The sequence below is a fragment of the Trichomycterus rosablanca genome, chromosome 4 (genome assembly GCF_030014385.1).
Source record: "Trichomycterus rosablanca isolate fTriRos1 chromosome 4, fTriRos1.hap1, whole genome shotgun sequence".
NCBI classification, from domain to species: domain Eukaryota; kingdom Metazoa; phylum Chordata; class Actinopteri; order Siluriformes; family Trichomycteridae; genus Trichomycterus; species Trichomycterus rosablanca.
In genome coordinates, this window is record NC_085991.1 from 8,509,483 (window position 1) to 8,527,879 (window position 18,397).

The 18,397-nt window shown below is 37.5% G+C and overlaps 2 protein-coding genes across 2 annotated transcripts in view; one reads left to right on the forward strand and one right to left on the reverse strand.

Moving 5' to 3' along the window:
* Positions 1–6,940: 6,940 nt before the first annotated feature.
* Positions 6,941–7,332, forward strand: LOC134311371 (uncharacterized protein KIAA0040). Its single transcript, XM_062993015.1, has one exon. The coding sequence runs from the start codon at positions 6,941–6,943 to the stop codon at positions 7,274–7,276; it is 336 nt and encodes a 111-aa protein (XP_062849085.1). The 3' UTR covers positions 7,277–7,332.
* Positions 7,333–15,029: 7,697 nt separating this feature from the next.
* tnn (tenascin N) overlaps positions 15,030–18,397 on the reverse strand; it is a 51,124-nt gene continuing 47,756 nt past the window's right edge. The window contains 2 exon segments of the mRNA XM_062993921.1: positions 15,030–15,187; positions 17,092–17,255. Coding sequence (XP_062849991.1) covers positions 15,065–15,187; positions 17,092–17,255 — 287 coding nt within the window. The 3' untranslated portion in view covers positions 15,030–15,064.

An 18,397-nucleotide genomic window follows, 5' to 3' on the forward strand; every position in this document is an offset into this window, starting at 1 on the left:
TTTCATTGTGTCAAAGTGTCATTTTGTCAGTGTTGTCCCATGAAAAGATATACTTAAATATCTGCAGAAATGTGAGGGGTGTACTCACTTTTGTGATACACTGTATATATAGATGAACAATCGTTTTTACATAACTTTATCATGGATTTTATAGAAATATAACATAATAAAATATAAATTCATCAACAAAGATAACAAAGATGTTGCATGTGGGTGTAGAAACTCGAATTATTTCCTGTTTCGGCAGCAAGTTTCATTTTACTTCAGGTTTCTCAGGGCCTAAAAGTCTGGTTTTATCAATAATCATCAACAGTACATAGAGTTGTACGATGACTAAAGCAGGGGTTTTTGACCTTTTTGGACATGCATCCCCCTCCGTGTGCCGACCGTGAACTTGCGCCTCAACCCCCCCCACACAGAAACCATTGTGAAAGCTCTTGACACGCTAAAATAACATAATTAACGTTGTGCACATGATACATACGATACAATTTTGCTGATTGAAAATATTACTTTAAAAGATATTATAGCCCGATCCCATCTGAGCCGATTCTATGAGCACATTATATAAATGGTTATAAGTGGTTCACTGTGGTAAATTGTAAGCGGTTCTTGCTTTTGATGTAGATTAGGGCAGAAAACGTTGCTTCACAGAGCCAAGTAGAGACAAAAGTACATCAGTTGCATCCGAGCGGCTCCGAAGAGAGATTTCTAGCCTGTCAAATATCTAGATCTGAGTCGCACAACTGACAGTGAGTGCTATGTCGAACAGCCAGTGAGAACGCAAGATAAGGGGTGAGGAGGAGGAGAGGAGTTGTAAAAAGGTGGGACAGGGGCATAATGTAGTTTATATCAGAATACATCGGCACACACACAAGCTTAACAGTATTTCTGACCTTATCGTTCTCTACAAAACATAACACCAACGTTGCATTGCAAAAATATTTATTAACCTCCAACTCACTATAGAACAGACGATCCACGCTGGTCGCGTAGACAAATCCGCTCAGATTCATTTATTTTTCCCCTTGATTTTACGCTGCACATCAGCACACAAACTTTGATGAATCGCTACTTGTTGACGTGCATTTTTGGACACGGTATCATTAAACCCCTCGTCACTTCTTGCGTTTGTTTTCGTGACAAAACGTAGTTTGGGAGACCAGAGAAGCTCGCCTACGATTCCAGTTGGTGATAGATGGTGTAGTGTGAAACCCCCTATCGCCGATCAGTCGTGTAGTGTGAAATATACACCGACTTGAAAGACTCCCGATTACAAGAGATCCAGTCGTGTAGTGTGAACCGTACAGCGACCTGACGACTTGGAAAGTCGTGTAGTGTGAACTGTAGGTTTCCTCCCACAGTCCAAAGACATGCAAGTGAGGTGAACTGGAGACGAGTGATGAGTAACTACCGTTCCTGTCATGAATGTAACCAAGGTGTAAAAACATGACGTTAAAACTAGGGGTGGGCGATATGGCCTTTAAATAATATCACGATATTTTCTTTTATAAACACTTTTGTTTTCCAGACAGTCAGGAAATCTAAGGTACAAATGTTACTAAATGTACATTAAATTAAGCATCACTTCCAGTAGTGCTGGGCGATATGGCTAAAAAACTCTCATATTTCGATATGCTTTTGAGAAGTAGCGATATACGATACGATATAATGTAAACAAAGTACAATAGCAGGCCACTGCCCATGTTTTACCTTATAATGTTTATAAGTTCTCTTAAAAACACACAATATTGTAGTTCTGATCAATTCTGACTAATTACAGTGTTTATATTTTGTATTATTACAGGCTGTATTTGTATTCATATTGACAATATTTAAATTAAACAAACCAGCAGAATCTCACAATCTTCAAATAAATGAGCATCAAAAAAATCCCGGAAACGTTTAATATTTGATAATGCTTTGATATCATTGCAAAATGAAATCGCAGGGTAAACAGCAGCACCGCGACCCAGATCAACCACACAACAGTATAAAATCATAACAGCAGCTTACCTTGGAGGCCATCTTGTATATTTCCAGAATATTTCCAGAATATATAAATCCATATTTAACTGTGTTTATCCACCTAACTAATGAAAACTTAGATCATTTAACTTTATTGATTCTCTCGGCTGTCCCGGCTGAAAGCTGAAACTGGTAATTCGTTCACTTATCTGTCAATTATACAGCAACCAATGAAGAGAGAGATTCCGCCCAAAATTAAAATTCGGAAGCTCTGATTGGTTTATACATCTAAATCTCTTGAACCGGAGTTGTTTTGCCCACAGAGTCAGCCAAATGAATGAATCTTTACCATAGATAAGAGCACAGTTTTCTGATTCGATTCCAATGAATAATTCGTCTGAAAAGAGTCGTTTCTGACTCATTGCCTCAGTGATTCAGTTTCCATGCTCATACGCGAAGGAAAGCGTTCCGCTTAGCGCTCTTGTGTTTTAAACGTTCTCAGATGGTAACCTGTGTATTCTGTGTTCGTTCACTGACACAGTTTTTGGCCTCACATCATTCTCGGACTCACGCGGTGACCGACACTCCTCGTACTCACGCGGGTGCTTTTGGTTTAGGTGTTGAAATAAATGTGATGTTGCCACCTTTTGTCACAGTATTTTTGCACGTTTTGCAAATTACAGTCGTTTGTTTGGAGTCTGACCTTCTGTATCCGAAAAACTTCCACACTAGTGATGTAGCTCCCCTTTCAGGGACTAGTTCATCCTCAGTGCTAACTCCGGTACGACTCTCTGCATTGGTCGCCATTATTTCACTGTTACGCGCTTGAGAGCGAGTGATGCGCGTTTGCTAACAATATCGCGATATGGCAAAAATCATATCGAATTTACAACTATACCGGTATTATCGTGAACGATATGATATCGCCCACCCCTAGTTAAAACTCTAATAAACAAACAAACAAATATACACTGAAAATAGCAATACAAATACAAAGGTCTCCAAAGCTTTCCAACACACAAAAACAGATTATATTGCGGAAAAAATATGTAATATGAATTATTTGTTCTTTATCGTGTCAATATTCGATATATTTACCTTTTTGGCTCTAAAACTGTCAGACTCTGTCCATACACAGGAAATCCACCCCTCCCCCATTTCATCTGTGAAGAAGAAAACTGAATCACTGAGTAAAAACAAGTCAGAAACAAACAGCTATTAGTTCAATAATTGCAAAATAAAAGCGCACTGTAAACAGCAGCACTGCGACCCAGATCAACCACACAGTAGAATGAAATTATAACCACTTTTACCTGAGCTTCTCTTGAGACCAGCTCTACAGTATAACCGTGTTGTGCCATTAGACATACAGTGCCTTGCAAAAGTATTCAGCCCCCTTGAACTTTTCAACCTTTTGCCACATTTCAGGCTTCAAACATAACGATATGAAATTTTTATTTTTTGTGAAGAATCAACAACAAGTGGGACACAATCGTGAAGTGGAACGAAATTTATTGGATATTTTAAACTTTTTTTAGAAATAAAAAACTAAAAAGTGGGGCGTGCAATATTATTCAGCCCCTTTACTTTCAGTGCAGCAAACTCACTCCAGAAGTTCAGTGAGGATCTCTGAATGATCCAATGTTGACCTAAATGACTGATGGTGATAAATAGAATCCACCTGTGTGTAATCAAGTCTCCGTATAAATGCACCTGCTCTGTGACAGTCTCAGAGTTCTGTTTAAAGCGCAGAGAGCATCATGAAGACCAAGGAACACACCAGGCAGGTCCGAGATACTGTTGTGGAGAAGTTTAAAGCCGGATTTGGATACAAAAAGATTTCCCAAGCTTTAAACATCTCAAGGAGCACTGTGCAAGCGATCATATTGAAATGGAAGGAGTATCAGACCACTGCAAATCTACCAAGACCCGGCCGTCCCTCTAAACTTTCAGCTCAAACAAGGAGAAGACTGATCAGAGATGCAGCCAAGAGGCCCATGATCACTCTGAATGAACTGCAGAGATCTACAGCTGAGGTGGGAGACTCTGTCCATAGGACACAATCAGTCGTACACTGCACAAATCTGGCCTTTATGGAAGAGTGGCAAGAAGAAAGCCATTTCTCAAAGATATCTATAAAAAGTCACCTGGGAGACACACCAAACATGTGGAAGAAGGTGCTCTGGTCAGATGAAACCAAAATCTAACTTTTTGGCCACAATGCAAAACGTTATGTTTGGCGTAAAAGCAACACAGCTCATCACCCTGAACACACCATCCCCACTGTCAAACATGGTGGTGGCAGCATCATGGTTTGGGCCTGCTTTTCTTCAGCAGGGACAGGGAAGATGGTTAAAATTGATGGGAAGATGGATGGAGCCAAATACAGGACCATTCTGGAAGAAAACCTGTTGCAGTCTGCAAAAGACCTGAGACTGGGACGGAGATTTATCTTCCAACAAGACAATGATCCAAAACATAAAGCAAAATCTACAATGGAATGGTTCACAAATAAACGTATCCAGGTGTTAGAATGGCCAAGTCAAAGTCCAGACCTGAATCCCATCGAGAATCTGTGGAAAGAGCTGAAAACTGCTGTTCACAAACGCTCTCCATCCAACCTCACTGAGCTCGAGCTGTTTTGCAAGGAAGAATGGGCAAAAATTTCTGTCTCTCGATGTGCAAAACTGATAGAGACATACCCCAAGCGACTTGCAGCTGTAATCGCAGCAAAAGGTGGCGCTACAAAGTATTAACGCAAGGGGGCTGAATAATATTGCACGCCCCACTTTTCAGTTTTTTATTTCTAAAAAAAGTTTAAAATATCCAATAAATTTCGTTCCACTTCACGATTGTGTCCCACTTGTTGTTGATTCTTCACAAAAAATTACAATTTCATATCGTTATGTTTGAAGCCTGAAATGTGGCAAAAGGTTGAAAAGTTCAAGGGGGCTGAATACTTTTGCAAGGCACTGTATAATCCACTTGTTTTCTTCTTGGCGGCCATCTTTTATGTTTCCAGAATATTCCCAAAATATATAAATCCATTTCCAACCGCGTTTGTCCAGTTAACTATCAAAAACCATTTTAGTTGGATGATTTATTCTCTCAGCTTTCCCAGTTTAAAGCTGAAACTGGTAATTCGTTAACTAAACTATCAGTTCATAAGGAACAATATCTGAATTACACTGGAAGCTCTGATTGAATCACGACTGAATCGCTGAATCAAATGTGCACTGATTCATGGATAAACGAATGATCTTTACCATAGATATGAGCACAACTCCCTGATTCGATTCGAATGAATCATTCGCTTGAAGGAGTCGTTTCTGACGTGTTTAGGTGAGTGATTCAGTGATGCTTTTTCACATACTGATGTGAAGAAATGGGGGAGGGTAAATTTCATGTGTATAGACAGGGTCTGACGGAGCTTTCGAGCCAAAAAGGCACAAATGTATCGAATAATGACACTATTAAGTACAAATAATTCATCTTATATATATATTTTGTTTGCAATATTATCTTATTTTGTAATGGAAAGCTTTAAAGACTTTTGTATTTGTATTTTTAACTGTTTTATATTACAGTGATCAGCCATAACATTAAAACCACCTCCTTGTTTCTACACTCATTGTCCATTTTATCAGCTCCACTTACCATATAGGAGCACTTTGTAGTTCTACAATTACTGACTGTAGTCCATCTGTTTCTCCGCATGCTTTGTTAGCCCCCTTTTATGCTGTTCCTTAATGGTTAGGACTCTCCCAGGACCACTACAGAGTAGGTATTATTTAGGTGGTGGGTGATTCTCAGCACTGCAGTGACACTGATATGGTGGTGTGTTAGTGCATGTTGTGCTGGTATGACTGGATCAGACTGATGACTGAGAATAGTCCACCAACCAAAAATATCCAGCCAACAGTGCTCCCTACGAGCGTCCTGTGACGACTGATGAAGGTCTCCAACTCAAACAGCAGCAATGGATGAGCGATCGTCTCTGACTTTACATCTACAAGGTGAACCAACTAGGTGGGAGTGTCTAATAGAGTGGACAGTGAGTGAAAAGCAGGTTAAAAAGGTATGTAGATAAATAGATAAACTACAGTCAGTAATTGTAGAACTACAAAGTGCTTTTATATGGTAAGTTGAGCTGATAAAATGGACACAGTGTGTAGAAACAAGGAGGTGGTTTTAATGTTACGGTTGATCGGTGTAAATGCAGTTCCACGGGACCTTGGAACACAATAACAGGTTTTCCCATAAATCCTTAGGGGAAAAATACCTTAAAACTTAACGCCTTTTAAACCCCACTCCCAGAACCAATTGACGTTGAGTTTTGAGGTACCACTGTAGTTGTAATTTGTCATACTGCTGTATAATAGTTATTGCTATTACATAGTCAATATTTTTATTTAATACTCTATTTTATTTACTTTAACTGTATTTACTCTATGCTGAAGCTGCAATAACACTTAAATTTCCCCCATTGTGCTTATTATAGGATTCTTATCTAATCTTAAAAACCCAACTGTCAACCTTTCTCAGGTTAAAGGGTATACAATAGGAACAATAGTTTTGCTAGACTAGATTCAAGTTTTGAATTTGAACCCTTTTGGACTGTACCAAAAGTCCCTGTCTAGTGGGAATTAAGTATTAAAGACCTTCTCTTTTTCTCTTTGTTAGGATGCTCTGATGCCATGATTTCTGGAGACCTCTAGCAGACAGAACGAAGATGAAGCTGCAGTGTTTCTAATCAGGACCCATCATCTTTGCTGTTGCTTCCATTCAAATCCAACAACAACAAAGACAAATCCAATAAAAAAAGACACGTTTCTTAAGCAACGCTTTGGTCTTCAACCAATCAGAGACACTGAAGACACTCAAGTCTCTGAGAATGCTGGTGGCGTTGGATGGGATGTTAAACTTCATATCTTCTCTTGAGTAACCAAAGTCAAGATCGTCTATTTGCGCTATGCAGGAGGACATTGCTACGTTTTTTAATAAACTGTGGACATTCGCAAGCCAAAAGCACGAACAGGGCGTTTACAACACCGGCTGTCTGGTTGTCCTTCTCATACTTCCTCTGATTGTTATTCTCACCTTCCTGGCCGTCTGCTGTCACTGCTGTTGCTGTCATACAGGAGGACGCCGGTGCTGCCGGCATCGCGATGGCGCCATCAACAAAGGAGCGAGGTCTGAGAAGAAGAAGAGGAAGAATGGCAGCCAGAAAGAGGAGGACTTGTGGATTTCTATGGATTTCAAAGCAGACCCTATGAGTCTGGACAAAATGAGCCACACTGTAGTGTGATAATATATAATACGCTTATACACTGATCAGCCATAACATTAAAACACTGTCCATTTTATCAGCTCCACTTGCCATATTGAAGCACAATTACTGACTGTAGTCCATCTGTTTTGCTACATACCTTTTTAGCCTGCTTTCACTCCGTTCTTCAATGGTCAGGACGACCACAGAGTAGGTATTATTTAGGTGGTGGATCATTTTCAGCACTGGAGTGGCAATGACATGGTGGTGGTGTGTTAATGTGTGCTGTGCTGGTATGAGTGGATCAGACACAGCAGCACTGCTGGAGTTTTTAAATACCGTGTCCACTCACTGTCCACTCTATTAGACACTCCTACCTAGTTGGTCCACCTCGTAGATCGCTCATCTATTGCTGCTGTTTGAGTTGGTGAAAGTGGTCACAGAACGCTGCCCACGGGGCGCTGTTGGTTGGATGTTTTTGGTTGGTGGACTATTCTCAGTCCAGCAGTGACAGTGAGGTGATTAAAAACTCCAGCTGCACTGCTGTGTCTGATCCACTCATATCAGCACAACACACACTAACACACCACCACCATGTCAGTGTCACTGCAGTACTGAGAATGATCCACCACTTAAATAATACCTACTATGTAGTGGTGCTGGGAGAGTCCTGACCATTAAAGAAATAGATGGTGCAGCGGTAAAAATCTCGAATACATCGTATTGATTCTCAGCTCTGCCTTGCCGGCTGAGGCTGAGCGGCCACATGAACAACGATTGGTCTGTTGTTCAGATATGGGCGGATATTCAGATATTTATACTAATCTTATTTAAAAAGAAAGCCAACAATCAGGAATTTTTAGTGTTTTAATTATTTAGTGTATGACAATTTTCACGACAGTTTATGAAAACATTTGACATGGCTTTCCAGACTACACTCTAAAAAATTAAACATTGGGTCAACAAAAAAAATTAAGGCAACGTTTTGCATTAGTCTTTTTGAGTTATGCCAACTGCTCTTGGAATTATGTTGATCCAACACAATATTTTAAGTTTGGTGGATTAGCTTTTCATAATTTAGTAAAAAGCATTTTTAAATAACATGAACTTAATAACTGTCAACATGAACAGATATTTTTAAGTTGAATGAATATTAAAGAAATCAAGCGGTCAACAAAAACAAATTAAGGCAACATTTTGCATGTCTTTTTGAGTTATGCCAACTGCTTGTAGAATTACTTGATCCAACATCCTGTAGCCTAATATCTCTAAACATTCATTTAAATGTTTGTTGACTAGCTCCTAGCATTGCACTGAATCTTTTTTCACCCAGCTCATGCTTCTTTCTCAGTAATGTCAGTCTTTCTGAATAAAGTCAACAAAGCAAAGACAATATGGCATTAGACAATACGGCTACCTTTATTCTGCACTGTGATTTCACATCACATTGTACTCAAAGCATAAAAAAAGATAGAAACTTAAATATTTGGCCTACTGTACACCATTACAAAACACTTAAGAGCCTCTGTTTGATTCTGCTGAATGTGAAACAATTTAAACAATGATACAAGAACATGGAAACATGAATTATTTTCCAAGACTGGATGATTAGTGACAGAACGCATCTACTTTAACATTCCAAGTGGGCAACAATAAAAACTATGAAAAAACAACATCACTTTTGTAAAATGTTTGTAGCAGTTATAACACGAATTCATGAATTGTCCAAAATCAAGAAGGTTTGTGCCTTGAGAACTTAGACGATGCATATGCAGAGGAATTTGAATTTGTTAGTGTGGTCGGAGCGAATTCAAACTATTGAGAAAATAAAGTTGAACAATGTATGTATTTAAATTGGTAAAGCTTATTTTTGTTCTTTATTATTTAATCAAACATGTTAAGTTTAGGTAAGTCATTATAATGTGTTGAAACAACACTTATAATTTGTGAGTTATCAGAACTCAATAAAATAACAACTGCAGGTAAAAAATCTGGTAACATCATGTAACTTGATTTTTTATCATACAACAGTGGGCTAAAGGCCATCTGAACTACTTTTTAGAGTGTACTTTTTAAAATACAATAGTATTATGATACTCTCCTTTTTAGTATTTCATAAATCACATACTGTAAGACCCTACGTCCATGATCAATCACGTAAAGGGTACTAACCTGTCATTACAAGACTCGTAGCATGAATGGTACAGCAGTGCTTTGTGTTTAAAAGACATGTTTTGTGCACCTTTGTGTATATATGTGTGTACGAAAAGTACATTTGTGTTTTTTATTAGTAGTATTTTTATTATTTATAAAAGAGAGTTTCTTCCTAATGTGTAAAATATCTATACTGTAAAATACAGAATGATTTTAAAAAAATAAATAAATAATTTGAAGCACTCAATAAAAATGTATTCAGACTCAATTTTGAGTACAGTTGTTTTTCATATAGGCAAATAATAAAAAAACACAGAGTTTCTTACATTTACTTTGACTTTTATTTGATTGCAGACAGGATGAACCTGAGATATTTCATGTTTTATCTGCTCAACTTCATTTCATTTATTGATACAACATCCATTCCTGCATTTCAGGTCTGCAACACATTCCAAAAGAAGTTGGGACTGTAAAGCATTTACCAGTCCAGTACCCGTACCCTCTTCCTCCGCACCCATGCCTTTGTAATGTGTGCAGCAGGTGGTTTTGCATCGTCTTGTTGATAAATGCATGGACGTCCCTGGAAAAGATGACGTCTTGAAGGCAGCATAAGTTGCTCTAAGATCTCAATGTACTTTTCTGCATTAATGCTGCCATCACAGAAGTGGCACTGACACAACCCCATACCATGACAGACCCTGGCTTTTGGACTTGTCGCTGATAACAGTCTGGATGGTCCTTTTCGTCTTTGGTCCGGAGCACACGATGTCCATTTTATCCAAAAAAAGACCTGGAATGCTGATTCATCTGACCACAAAACACATTTCCACTGTGTGATGGTCCATCCTAGATGCCTCCTAGCCCAGAGAAGTTGATGCCGGTCCTGGACATGGTTAACATAAGGCTTCTTTTTTTGCACAGTAACGTTTGAAGTGGCATTTGTGCATGTAACTCTGTATTGTAGTGCTTGATAAAGGTTTGCCAAAGTAATCCCTCACTCATGTGGTTATATCAGCTATTGTTGAGTGGCGGTTCTTGATGCAGTGTTGTCTGAGGGATCGAAGATCACGGGCGTTCAGCTTAAGCTTGCACCCTTGGCCTTTACGCACTGAAATTCCTCCCGATTCCTTGAATGGTTTAATGATATTATGCACTGTAGAGGGAAAAATATGGAGATCCTCTGATCATCTTTGCTCATCAGAGACTCAGCCTTTCCTGGATGCTGCTTTTGTACCAAACCATGATTACAATCACATCATTATTTAGTTTTTTCGCCTCATTACTAACTTGCCCCCCTTTCCTTTTTTTTGGAATGTGTTGCAGGTCTGAATTGCAGGAATGGAGGCAAATTACCAAATGAAATGAAGTTGAGCAGACAAAACATGAAATATTTTGGGTTCAAACTGTCTGCAATAAAATAAAAGTCTAAGTAAATGTAAGGAACACTGCATTTTTATTATTGTATTAGCATTTTCCATACTGTCCCAACCTTTTCTGATTTGGGGTTGTAAATACATAATATTGATGTCTGATAGCGTTTCTAATCAATCCACAACAAGCAGGTGAGAAATTCACTAGACCCATGTACAATGATACAGGATGTCATTAACAGCTTTCAAAGCTTCGTCAAGATTGCTAATGCCGAAGAGAGGTGATGAGTAACTACCGTTTGAGTGTTTCTGTTCCTCTCCAGCTGCAGGGGTGTAGCCAGTAATAAGTGAGCGAGTATTTCCGAAGATGGAAACAATCTGAAACTAAAGTGTTTTTGAGCTGTAAGCCTAACTGTAATCCACCTACGGGTTTATTTCCTCCACCCAAACAAACCCTCATTGTTTTGCATTGGCTCAAGCTTCAAGCTTTTCTGAAAGGGGAGGAAAATTTGACAAACCTAAAAGGGAAGTTCAACCTAATAATAATAATAAAAAAATGAATAAATAATTGACATAATTGACAGTCCAGCTCACCGTTGAAATATGAACCTCCTTCCTGATGATGTGCTGCCTAGGGGGGAGATCATGGCTCTCGTTGGTGTAATGAAGAAATGAGAAATGCCCTTATCTCCACCATGCAGCTCCTGACAGGTCTTAGATTTTACGCCTCTGGTGGATTTTGGCAGACTCTTGATGATGCCCATGGGCAAAGCGAAGCTGCTGTGTCTAAATGTGGGCATACTGTCACTAAAGCACTGCTGAGCCATGCACCAACATACAGTATATAACAATATCTATGCACTAGGGATGCATTCTCTGGGTTAAATGTGCAGGTCATATGCAACCACCAACACTGTGTGACTCCTTTGTTTGGGCCAATTCTTGAGTGTGTCAGATGGCAAGGGACAATGCATTTACAGGTAGATATGTACCGCCTGAAGCTACTAACCCACCCCTGTATTAAATCCCCAGACAGAGGCTGAGGAGAGATACAACACGGCACTTCGCAAAAGATGCATATTGAGAGAGCTTTGGGTATTTGGAAAATGTGTTTTCAGTGTTCACCAGTGAGGCATAACATTATGACCACCCTCCTAATATTGTGTTGGTCCCCCTTTTGCTGCCAAAACAGCCCTGACCCGTTGAAGCATGTACTCCATTAGACCCAAGGTTGGCAGGACCCAAGGTTGCCATGTGTTCCCCAGGTAAGGAAAACGTGATTCATCAGACCGGGCCACCTTCTTCCATTGCTCCGTGGTCCAATTTCGAAGCTCATGTGCCCATAGCAGGCGCTTTCGGCGTTGGACAGGGGTCAGCATGGGCACCCTGACTGGTCTGCGGCTATGCAGCCCCATACGCAACAAACTGTGATGCAGTGTGTATTCTGACACCTTTCTATCAGAACCATCATTAACTTGTTCAGCAATTTGAGCTACAGTAGATCGTCTGTTGGATTGGACCACACGGGCCAGCCTTCACTCTCCATGTGCATCAATGAGCCTTGGCCGCCCATGACCCTGTCGCCGGTTTACCACTGTTCCACTTTTGATAGATACTGACCACTGCAGACCGGGAACACCCCACAAGAGGTGCAGTTTTGGAGATGCTCTGACCCAGTCGTCTAGCCATTACAATTTGGTCCTTGTCAAACTCTGAATTCTGCTTTGGAAAAATTGTGGGTCTTTAATCATCTTTTGAAGATGGTGAGAGTCTCCGACAGGGGACGTCCGTTCCACCACTTGGCAACTTGTCTTCCTCAACAAGTTGGACAATCAAGACGTAATTGTTTCATTATTATTTATCCAAGATTATTTTTTAGATAATGACCAAGCATTTCAGACAAGACAGCCTTTCATTGTTCATCATTTCCTCAACTGGAATTCTTGCTTCTATTAAGTTGCCAGGTGAAAAAATCTGAAGAATTTCTGAAGCATCTGCTAAAAACGGTACTACTAAAAACACCTGGTTGTTAAAAATAAAAGATCATCCATCTGTGTATCTCTGTGACACACACAGAAAGCAATTTGCATTCGAATAATAATAATACCTACTGTGAATACAGAGCCGGATCTTGCTGGATACTGATAGCAGACCTTACCTCACTGGTTTGTTTCTTGTCGAAACAGATGCTTCATCATTTGAAAGAAACTCTTATAACACTTTATGTTAAAGTCCATAAGTATTCAGAAGCTGAATGTCTGCCTAGTGGGTTAAAGAATAAATAATGAAAGTAATGCACAAGAAGAAAACAGCCATGTTCAAAGGTTTTCACCACCCGTGACTTTAAAAGCAAGGAAAAAAGGTATATATTTTTATTATTACATTAATTGACAATAATTTAAAATAGTATCACATTAAGGTTTTAGTAGTATAGTGTATAAAATGTAGCTAAATTAATAAATATTTCTACAAAAACTACCAATAAATCTGATTATTCATATATACTGTAGGTCAGATGCTATGATCCAGGAAGAATTGTTGACAGCAACCCAATGGGGACAATCTTAAAATATATAAATAAAATAAAATAATTCATTAATTAAATACAAAAAAATGCTGCTCAGAGTAGAGGAATAATGCGATCCGGGTGTGTCTCTCCCTGCACAAGGCTGATTCGCATATGAACTCGCCTCGTGCAGGTGAAAAAATGCGGCCGGCTACTGCTCACGTGTCGGAGGGGACGTGTGTCAGTTCGCTCTCCTCAACCAGGGGCGGGGGTCAGCACCAGTAGAGAGGAAGCATAATGCAATTGGGAAAAATCGGACGCACTAAAAATCGGGAGAAAATTTAGAAAATGCATAATAATAATAATAATGATAATAATAATAATAATAATAATAATAATAATAATAATAATAATAATAATAATAAACAGAGAATAATAAATAAAAAACCGAGTTATACATAAATAAAAAAGAGAAATAAAATCTAGAGGGCAGGTAGCTCCCCATGTAGCACCCCAACCACCTACAGTAAGAACAGAAAGACACAACTACGAGTTTGAGGTGTTGTCTTGGCCTCTAAATTCCCCAGATCTCAATCCAGTCGAGCATCTGTTGAATGTGCTGGACAAACAAGTCCGATCCATGAAGGCCCCACCTCACAACTTACAGGAGTTGGTGCCAGATACCACAGCACACCTTGAGGGGTCCAGTGGAGCCTATGCGTCGACGGGTCAGGGCTGTTTTGGCAGCAAAAGGGGGACAAACACAATATTAGGAAGGTAAATACATAAGCCAATGAGTCATAATAGTATTTATCCTTATGGTCAGGGAGAAATTATATCTCTGTGTGATGGTGGCGGCTTCTCATACATGTGTTCAATGAAGCTGATAAGGGCCAGATCGTTATGGCTGGATGCTGAGCCAAAGTATGTCTAAACCAGCAAGGGGTGATTTTGGGCAGCTCATTGCATTTGGATGCACTGAATATGAGCCATCCTGCAATGTATATGGGTTGAAGGTCCTGCTGTTTAGCTGTTTATGGCCTTGGTGGGTCAGAGCTGTTTTGTCAGCATATTAAGCTACTGACTTTTACTTTTCTGCTGGTCTGGGATGATCTTGATTACTAGAGTTTCCTAATGTTTATTGTTTCCATTAGTGGCCTTTTATCCACTGTTGCATAAAGCCAAGTTTAGTTTAACTCCGAATCCTTACTGCAGTCACGACCTATGCAACCAGCACCACACCACAGATGTCCACACTATTATATATTTCTTTAAAGAACTTTTATTGATAAAAGAGCATGGCTCTTGAATGTTACAAATTATTTAGTACAGTACTACAGTACACCCACGTCTTTTAATATTACATACAAGCTTAATACATACAGCGTTTAGCTCCTACTTTTAACTCGTTATAATGTCATTATAACAGCTATTAATTAAAAAAGAAATGGCATTTGCATCTTACATCTGGCTAATTTACAGTTCATATGTTCATGTTGGAAGTAGCTTGTATTACAAAAAAAATACACTGTGATTATATCACTCAAACGCCATTAATTCACTATGTGCCATAAATGCTTAGGAAATGTTCCCATAATGCTTACTGTGCACATTGTAAGATTTATTAAATCATAGACTTAGGGTAGTCACAGGATATACTTAATTAATAAAAAAATACAATACAAATAATGCATTATTTTTATGCTTTGAGTGTTTCTGAACAGTATACTATAGTATGATGCTTTAGTTCATCACATGTTCTACTATGTGTCGTTTTGACTTGTAGTGCAGTGATGATCAGACAGCTTCCCTCCTCCTGAGTGATCTCTTCTTTCGGCTAATGGTTCCCACCGGGCGGATCTTTATCTCTGAGAAGTCTAGCGACGTGAGATGGCCCTTCCATGGCTCCCAGTTCATCCCCTGGTGGTAAAAGTTCAAGCAAAAAGTACGCTTTTAACCTCCTTGTGAGATTCACCAATTTCTCAGCTAAATTACGCAACTACAATGACAGCTTAATAGCCGTAATTCAAGACTGTATTTGTTTTATAGACAAGAGGAAAATTCATTTAGTCATTTAGTGTGTACGGCTGCCGTTTTGTTCAGCGCTCGTCTTGAGCTTGATCATCAAAGTGACAATATGAGACGAAGCTGCGTTTGTGTGGAATAACCAACAAATCCAGTCTGAAAGCATCCACATGTATCTGTGTCTAGCTGGATTTTCTGCTTATCATTAAAAAAAGCTTAATGTGACTAAATGTATTTAAAGAATGACACAGGAGCAATAAACGTCTCCTAATTATTACTGCTCATAAGTTCTCTCCACTAATTAAATACCTGGCTTGTTGTTTTAGTACAATAAGTCACGTTAAGCTTCGTGCACCGACACACTACATTGGAAATAACGGCACAGCCAGCGCAAAAGTGATTTTGCTGTGAATGCGCCTTTCATGAACGTAATACAGTATTCCAAGATTAAGCATCTCCATGATTAAGAAGCACAAGGAAACAATAAAGAATTAAAGGTAAAAAGGTTTAATTGTATTTAACTGTTTTTAATTGTATTTCAGTGTTTTATATTATATTTGTGTTATTTTCAGTGTATAAGTGTCAAAAACAACCCCATTATTTTACATTAGCCCTAAATATATGCAGTTCCACGGGACCATGAAACGCATTAACAGGTTTCCCATACATACTTATGGAAAAAAAATACCTTGAAACTCAACACATTTTAAACTTGATGCCAGTCTCAGAACCAACTGACGTCGAGTTTCAAGGTTCCACTGTAAATAAAACTGAATTGTAATTATTTTCAGGTACATCAGCTAGAATTTAGTCATGAACCATTAAAAACACTTTAGGAAACATTCAGGGAACACATTTTGATAGGCTCATGTTAGGAGAGTAAAAGACTATTTTAACAGTAATAGTTCAAATAATACTATTGAGTGAAGTGTTATGGTTCAGTTCAGGAGTGTGATTTCATCAAATTTTAACAGAAGATCATAAAATCAACTAATTATTATTATTATTATTATTATTATTATTCATTATTATTATTTTTATTATTATTTATGTTATTATTATTAGTAGTAGTAGTAGTAGTATTATTGTTATCCTTATTGTTGTTATCATTATTATTATTATTACTAATATTATTATCATTATTGTTATTATCATTATGATTATTATTGTTATTATTATCATGATTGTTATTATTATTATTATTATCATTATTATTATTATTATTGTCATTATTGTTATTATTATTATTGGTTGTATTAGTAGTAGTATTACTTTTTTTATTTAAAATGAATTTCTTACTTGTATTTGAGTGGTGTAAAATCCTTATTCTGGAAATCATATATTTAAATTTTAAAGATATTTATCTTATAATATTTATGTAATTTATCTTATTTATCTTATAATCTTATAATATTTATTTTTATATTATATAATCTGTTTGCAAAAAAAGCTAAATTAAATCATGTTTTAGTAGTGATTTTTGGCCAACAATGTATATTATATGGACTTCCATCTGCATATACATGTAAAATGTCATGATCAGTGTGTCAATATTGTGGCCAAGAGGCTTTAGGTTATGGTGCTGTAAGACATTCACAAAGTTGAATCAGTTCATCTGGACACAAGTTCTGATTCAACTTTGTGGATTTGTGTACAGGGATTATTAAGCATGCATCAACAGATGCTGTAAGACATTGTTTTAATGGCGCCCCCTGGTGGTCATTTCACACGTTTGGTTCAATCAGTTCAAGACTTTTAATTTATGCAAAAGAGGAACCAAATGTTCAGGCGTGTCTTACTATGCTGTGATTGTTGTCCCCGTGTTTGCCGTTAAGGTTGGCCAGATGGCAGTTTTTGTACCACCAGGCTCCATGGTGGGTTAAAGCACAGTTACCCAGCGCGATGTCATTGTCTGAATCCACTGTGGTGAAAGGTCTGCCTTGGTGGTAGGTCATGGCATCACCTGTAGAAAGAAGTGAACAGGTAATTAGGCTATATCATAGAAATACAATCTATATGTTATACTGTTAGTACTAGTAGGTTTTATAGTCTCTGTATATATGTGGTACATGCATACATGTGATCTTACTGACTAGGTGCAACATAACAAAATAAAGCAATAATAATGTTTAATGATTGCAATACATTTTCATGTGCACAAATTGTGTGATTTCTGCCATTATCTTATTATTTATGAGGGCTTGTAAACATAATTAGCTTCTCAAATTAGTGGAAAGATAGTATATTATTTAAAGGTTAAGGTTTAAACAAATTTATTATTATTATTACTACTACTACTTTTGTTATTATTATTACTACTACTATTGTTATTATTATTAGTAGTAGTATTACTACTATTGCTATTATTACTACTATTGTTATTATTCTTATTCTTATTACTATTGTTATTATTATTACTATTGTTATTATTATTACTATTATTATTACCATTATTATTATTATTATTATTACTATTGTTATTATTATTATTACTACTATTATTATTACTACTACTACTACTATTGTTATTATTATTATTATTATTTTTTTTTACTACTACTACTATTATTATTACTATTATTATTATTATTATTATTATTACTACTACGACTATTATCATTATTACTACTACTATTATTATTACTTTTATTATTATTATTATTATTACTACTACTACTATTATTATTATTATTACTACTACTACTATTATTATTATTTTTATTATTATTACTACTACTACTACTATTATTATTATTTTTTTTTTTTTTATTATTATTATTTTTATTATTATTATTACTACTACTACTATTATTATTATTATTATTATTTTTGGCATTTAGCAGACGCTTTTATCCAAAGTGACTTACAGTCTAAAAAAATGAGGGTTAAGGGCCTTGCCCAACAGTGGCAGCCTGGCAGTGGTGGGGTTTGAACCAGGAACCTTCTTTTCACTAGGAGTTGGGCCTGTGACTGCACAGTGTGTGTGGCCACAGTGGCCCCTCTGTTAATTCATACCACATGACATAGCTTTTTTTGTCCTATGACCACTGATGGTCTGTAACGCGTTACTTAGTAACGCGTTACTCTAATCTGACCACATTTTTC